Genomic DNA, 6,173 nt, shown 5'->3' with positions numbered 1-6,173 from the left:
GAGTGCAACTGCATCTGCAACTGTACTGTATATGACCGAATCTTTTGCTCATGTGTTTATCAACAAATGCAGTATGTTTTGTAAGGATACAGGCATTAAACACTGTTACAGTTTTATCCCAAAATGATAGCCCTGGCAGACAGGGTGTCTCTCTGTTTGAAAGGCTAATGTCCCATTAAAACCCACAATCCCACGAAGCACTAGTGTAGCTTTCTGCACCTACACAAATCATCATCAGCAATCTTGTAACAATCTGATTGTCCATGAATGCACCTCGTGTGAGTGTGCTTCGTCGAGAATGAGCGAGTCATGTGGCGACTGTGGAGGACAGATATGTGGTTGCGAGGTGCAGATACGTGTATGGTGTTGGAGCTAAGGGCGTCACGATACACTCAGCTCACGAGACGAGGCAATACACGATACTGGGTTCACAAGAACAAGACAAGAAGATCATTTAAAATTAGAAGAAAACCACAATGACAAAATATACGACCGGACAAACAGATTTTTTAACTTAACTGAGTCAGAAAACCTTTTGTTTATAAGCTTGCACGCATGACTTAAGCATGATGCTTCGAACCGTTGAATTTTTTTTCACAAATTGAAACAAAAAGTAAAACTGACAAAAGTTAAAATAATGACGTCACCCACTACACCAATCAGCCGCTTTAAAAAATGAACTATTACATTATACAGTCGTCCCTCGCAATGTTGAGGTTCAATTATCACTCCCTCGCTCTATCACGGTTTTTCAAAAATGAATTAATTAACAAATAGTCACGGTCTCATGGTTGACTATGGCATATTATTAGTAAAAAATATTGAAAGACAAAGGTATGTGTCGTATTCTGGTCACTGGGTGTCAATAATGTTCCATTATTGAGACATGACATTAGGTTACCTTCACACTGCATGGAGTCAGCCATGGCATGTCCAACATGAGTGCAAAGAATTTCTTCTCCCATTCCGTGTGGAAGTGCTAAGTTTTTGACGTCTTTGTCCTTCTTCCCCACTCCGTATTAAAGCCTTTCTTAAGTTTCGAATACAGTAAATAAATTGGCGGCTAACTAGTTAGCTCGCGAGCTTGCTAATGGTTAAAGCCATGGCCATCTCCAAAGATCAAAGATGGCGCCCTCCGTGGCAGACGTCTCTGTGACACTCTCCCGTGTTTTTATATTTTTTTCTATTTTATTGTTCATTTTGGACATTCAACACACTCACGCAGTACATTACAACAGAGAGACACTTTTGAACATCGGTAGGGTTCACCATGAACTTTCATTTAGCCTCTCAGACTTTGCCTTTCTTCTGCGCCGGGAGAACACAGTAGCTTGCGGGCCTGGTGAGCTGAATACCCGGCGAGCAAAGCATCCGAGGCGTAAACGAGGCAAGCGGGCCAGCCTGCATGCTAGGCTAAAAGCTAGAGCGACTAGGCCACCGCTACCAAGCCTGCTGCTAGCCAACGTCCGCTCTCTTGAAAACAAGATGGACGAACTAAGAGCAAGGATTACAGCTCAACGTGAGATCAGGGAATGCTGTGTGCTCACCTTCACAGAAACCTGGCTGACGGAGGATATACCGGACTCGGCGATCCAGTTGGAAACATTTGCTGCTTACCGGGGAGATCGGACTTTAGTGTCTGGTAAACACAGAGGTGGCGGCGTCTGTGACAAACGGTGGTGCACAGACGTACAGACGATGGAAAAGCACTGCTCGCAGGACATTGAGCTACTGACGGTGAAATGCAGACCTTTTTATTTGCCTCGTGAGTTTAGCGCTGTGTATTTAACTGCTGTTTACATCCCACCACGAGCTAACACTGCTAACGCACTAGGCCTCCTGCATGACATCATTGATAAACACAAGACCAAACACCCAGACGCTGTATTCATTATATCTGGCGATTTCAACGACTGTAACCTCAGGACTGTCCTCCCCAAATATTACCAGCATGTGAGCTTTCCCACAAGGGAAAATAACATCCTGGACCAAGTCTACAGCGACATGAAAGGTGCTTTGAAGGCTGTTCCAAAACCCCACTTTGGAAAGGCTGACCACATCTCCGTATTCCTTTATCCAACATACAGACAACTTCTCAAAAAAGCTCCCCCTGTAAGTACAGCAGTTAAAGTGTGGAATGAAGAAACTGATCAAGTACTTTAGGACTGCTTTGGCTGCACAAACTGGGATGTGTTTAAAACTGCAGCGGGGAGGGAAGATTGTACTGTTGATTTGGATGAATATGCTTCTGCTGTTACTGGCTACGTTAGCACATGCATAGAGACTGTTACCACCACCAAGTATTACAGAAAATACCCTAATCAAAAACAGTGGATGAACTGTGATGTAAGGGCTAAGCTACGTGCTCGTTCGTCTGCATTTGTCATGGGCACCGTTGAGGACTACAAAAAGGCCAGATATGACCTGAGGAGGTCCATACGAGAGGCCAAGAGACAGTACAGACAGAAGCTGGAGGGCTACTATTCCACCTCAGACCCTCGGCGCATGTGGGCTAGGCTCCATCCAGCACATCACAGACTATCAACAGCGGAGTAGCGTAGCCACGTCCAGCCATACCACACTTCCTGATGAGCTGAACGAGTTCTATGCCCGCTTTGACACCCAAACTCCTGATGAGCAGAGAGGGTGGCTGGACTTGGGGAGCACACAGGACTCACCTCTCATGGTGACATCAGCTGATGTGCGCAGGGTTCTAAACAAAACAAACCCCCGAAAAGCAGCAGGCCCAGACAACATCTCAGGACGTGCACTTCGGGTTTGCTCATCAGAGCTAGCTGATGTGCCTGCTGACATATTTAACCTGTCGCTTGCACAAGCATCTGTACCGACCTGCTTTAAGTCCACCACCATAGTGCCCGTACCCAAGAAGAGCAACGTGACCTGCTTGAATGACTATCGCCCTATAGCACTCACTCCTATTGTTATGAAATGCTTTGAAAGATTAGTCATGACCCACATCAAAAAGAGCATCCCGGCGGCAACTGTGGACCCTCTACAGTTTGCATATCGCCAGAACCAGTCCACGGATGATGCAGTCAACACTGCCATCCACACAGCCCTTTCTCACCTACAGGGCCAGGACACATATGTCAGAATGCTATTTATAGACTATAGCTCTGCTTTTAATACAGTCAGCCCCCACAAACTCACAAATAAGCTCCTCACACTTGGCCTGTCTCCCTCCCTCTGTAACTGGTGTTTAACTTTCTCACAGGCAGACCCCAGTCAGTCAGAGTCCACAATCGCACATCCAGCTCAAGAATTGTGAGCACTGGGACCCCACAGGGGTGTGTGCTGAGTCCGCTCCTCTACACGCTCTTCACCTATGATTGCGTGGCCTCCCAGAACAACACCAGCATCATTAAATTTGCGGATGACACTACAGTCATCGGACTGATCACTGGTGGTGTTGAAATATCATACAGAAGAGAGGTGGCGGACCTCATAGCTTGGTGTCGTGATAACAATCTCCTTCTCAATACAGATAAGACCAAAGAGATGATCATTGACCCAAGAACAAGGGAAAAGGAGCCGCATAGACCCCTGTTTATTGATGAGACTGAGGTGGAGAGGGTGAAAACCTTCAAGTTCCTTGGCACACACATCAGCGAGGACCTCACCTGGTCTCACAACACCCAACAAATTATGAAGAAGTCCCAAAGGAGACTGTACTTCCTGAGAAGACTGAGGAAATTTGGCATGCCCACCACAATCCTGAGTTGCTTCTACAGATGCACTATCGAAAGTGTCCTTACAGCCTCCATCACTGTTTGGTACGGTAACTGTACAACACGTGATGGGAAGGCACTCCAGCGGGTGATCAAGACCTCACAGAACATTGTTGGGGCAGCCCTCCCCTCACTGCAAGACATTTATACATCTAGAGTCCTACGAAGAACACACAACCTCATCAAGGACAGCACACATCCACAACACTCGTTATTCACACTCCTACCGTCAGGCAGACGCTACAGGAGTTTGAAGTCCAGGACCACAAGGCTGGCAAACAGGTTTTACCCACAGGCCATCAGGCTTCTCAACGAAGCACTCACACACGCCGCACGCAACACACGCACACACTCATAGCACTTTATTTATTCATTTATTTATTTGTATTATTTATTTGTATTAATGTCTCTTCTGTTTTTGTTGCTTAATTTATTGGTATATATGGTTATGTGTTTATGTTTCTTATGTTCTTATTCTTTCTTGTGTTTTCTTTCTTTTCGTGGGAGAATGAACAGAATAAGATTTTCATTGCATGGTATAACTGCTGTTTTACCATGCACATGACAATAAAACTCTCTTGAATCTCTTGAATCTTGAATCTCTTGTGTCCCTGCAGTGATCCCGTAGCTGGTGCATTAAAGTGGAGCAATGTGGTGTAAACAAAGAATAATAGGAGTATTGTCATGTTCCGCAGGACAGGAGCAAGCACTTCCTGTCCTGCGCTCTTATTTTGGTGTGCTGCACTTCCTGCTGGGGGGAAGCTGGAGCCGCTTCACCCCATTGGTATTGTGCACATTGTGTTTGCAATTAGTGGTGTTTAAAAGCCCAGCGTCGTCTCAGGTACGGCGCTGGCTCATTGTAATCTTTGTTAGTTGCATGTGCATGTGCATGTGCATGTGCATGTGCATGTGCATGTGCATGTGCATGTGCATGTGCAGTCACATGCACATTCCTCCGACCTGTTCCTACTGCCTTGGACAACAGTATATGATTTTTTCACCTCAGTCGCTTTCTGTTTATCTTGCACCTACTTGATTAAAATATTTTTATTTTCCACCACCAACGCCTGTCTCTGCATACTGGGGGTCAAGCACTCGGCCCATGACAAGTATAAAGGTGACTATAGGGGTGTTATTTCATGTCTACAGGGCTCTAATAATGGTAACGATTGTATTGTACAGAATATATTAAGATTGAATCCTACTTCGCGGAAAGTCACTTATCGCAGTCAGGTCTGGAAGCAATTAACCGCGATAAACGAGGGACAACTGTACATAAATGCCAGGTATAACATGCAAGTTCCTTACTGGCTGAAGTGCATTAATAATATTTCTTTCATCTGTTTCCATTTTTTTCATTAATCTATTTACATCAGGGCTATCCAGCCGTCCTTTGATGTTTAGAATAAAATAAAACATTATACATATGTTTGTTCTTATGTTTCAAGTACATGGGCCAGACGTGGCCGTCAAAGAGGCCGGGGGGGTCTGGTACCGTGTAGTTCCTTGAGCACCTCCTCTTTTTGCATTCTTCATACGGGATGGAAATAAAGTAACGCTGGTTCAGCACGTCGATCAATGGTTGGTAGGTGTAAAGCAGGAAGCCCTCCACAATGAGGATGTGAGTCTCCTCCTTATGGTCAGACTTCGGGAGAATCTCCCTATCCAGGGTGTTACTGACGCCGTGAGACTTCTCAAACTTCACCGGGTTCTCCAGCCATGCGTAGATGGTGCTCATCATGGCGTCCATGTCCAGAGCAGTAATGACATCATACTGCTTAAAGCCATCTTCAACCGCAATCTGATCTTGGGGCTTGAAAAAGTCATCCTGGTGAACCACACAGCAGTTGGGCAAGTTCTTGATTAGGCGGTTGGTGAGGGTGGTTTTCCCTCCAGTATACATAAACATTATACATAAACTAACATTATACTAATATATTTAAAGACAAATTATGTGTTTTTATTTGTTATTAATATCAACATTTGGCCACACCCATGTGTGTTTTGGGGACAGAGGTGTGTCTCCAAGCTCTGCCTTTGATAAGTTTTGTGCATTAAAGATGCTAAAACCAGTCTAATTTAGGTCAAAAGACTGGCATCTTAGCTTTGTTTTACAGGTGACAAAGCAAACTAGCGTAATATTTTGTATATATTTGGTATTTTTGTACGCCTCTGTAGCATACATTAACAATACATGTACCGTTACATATGAATTCTGTTTTAAAAAAGCCATTTATTATATTCATTATAAGGGCTGCACGGTGGCCTAGTCGTGGCCACATAAGGGTTTGAATCCTCAATGGACATCTCATGGACGTCTCTGTGTTTACATGTTCTCCCCATGGCTGTGTGAGTGTTCTCCGGGTACTCCGACGTCCTCCCAAATTCCAAAAACATGCATGTTAGGTAACCTGGAGACTCCAC

At 44.8% G+C, this 6,173-nt stretch overlaps 1 protein-coding gene across 1 annotated transcript; it reads right to left on the bottom strand.

Moving 5' to 3' along the window:
• Positions 1–5,127: 5,127 nt before the first annotated feature.
• On the bottom strand, positions 5,128–5,652 carry LOC129194314 (nicotinamide riboside kinase 2-like). The gene has a single exon (XM_054799454.1). The coding sequence runs from the start codon at positions 5,650–5,652 to the stop codon at positions 5,128–5,130; it is 525 nt and encodes a 174-aa protein (XP_054655429.1).
• Positions 5,653–6,173: the final 521 nt, after the last annotated feature.

Source organism: Dunckerocampus dactyliophorus, chromosome 14 (genome assembly GCF_027744805.1).
Source record: "Dunckerocampus dactyliophorus isolate RoL2022-P2 chromosome 14, RoL_Ddac_1.1, whole genome shotgun sequence".
Taxonomy (NCBI): domain Eukaryota; kingdom Metazoa; phylum Chordata; class Actinopteri; order Syngnathiformes; family Syngnathidae; genus Dunckerocampus; species Dunckerocampus dactyliophorus.
This window is presented reverse-complemented; position numbering and strand designations above follow the sequence as displayed.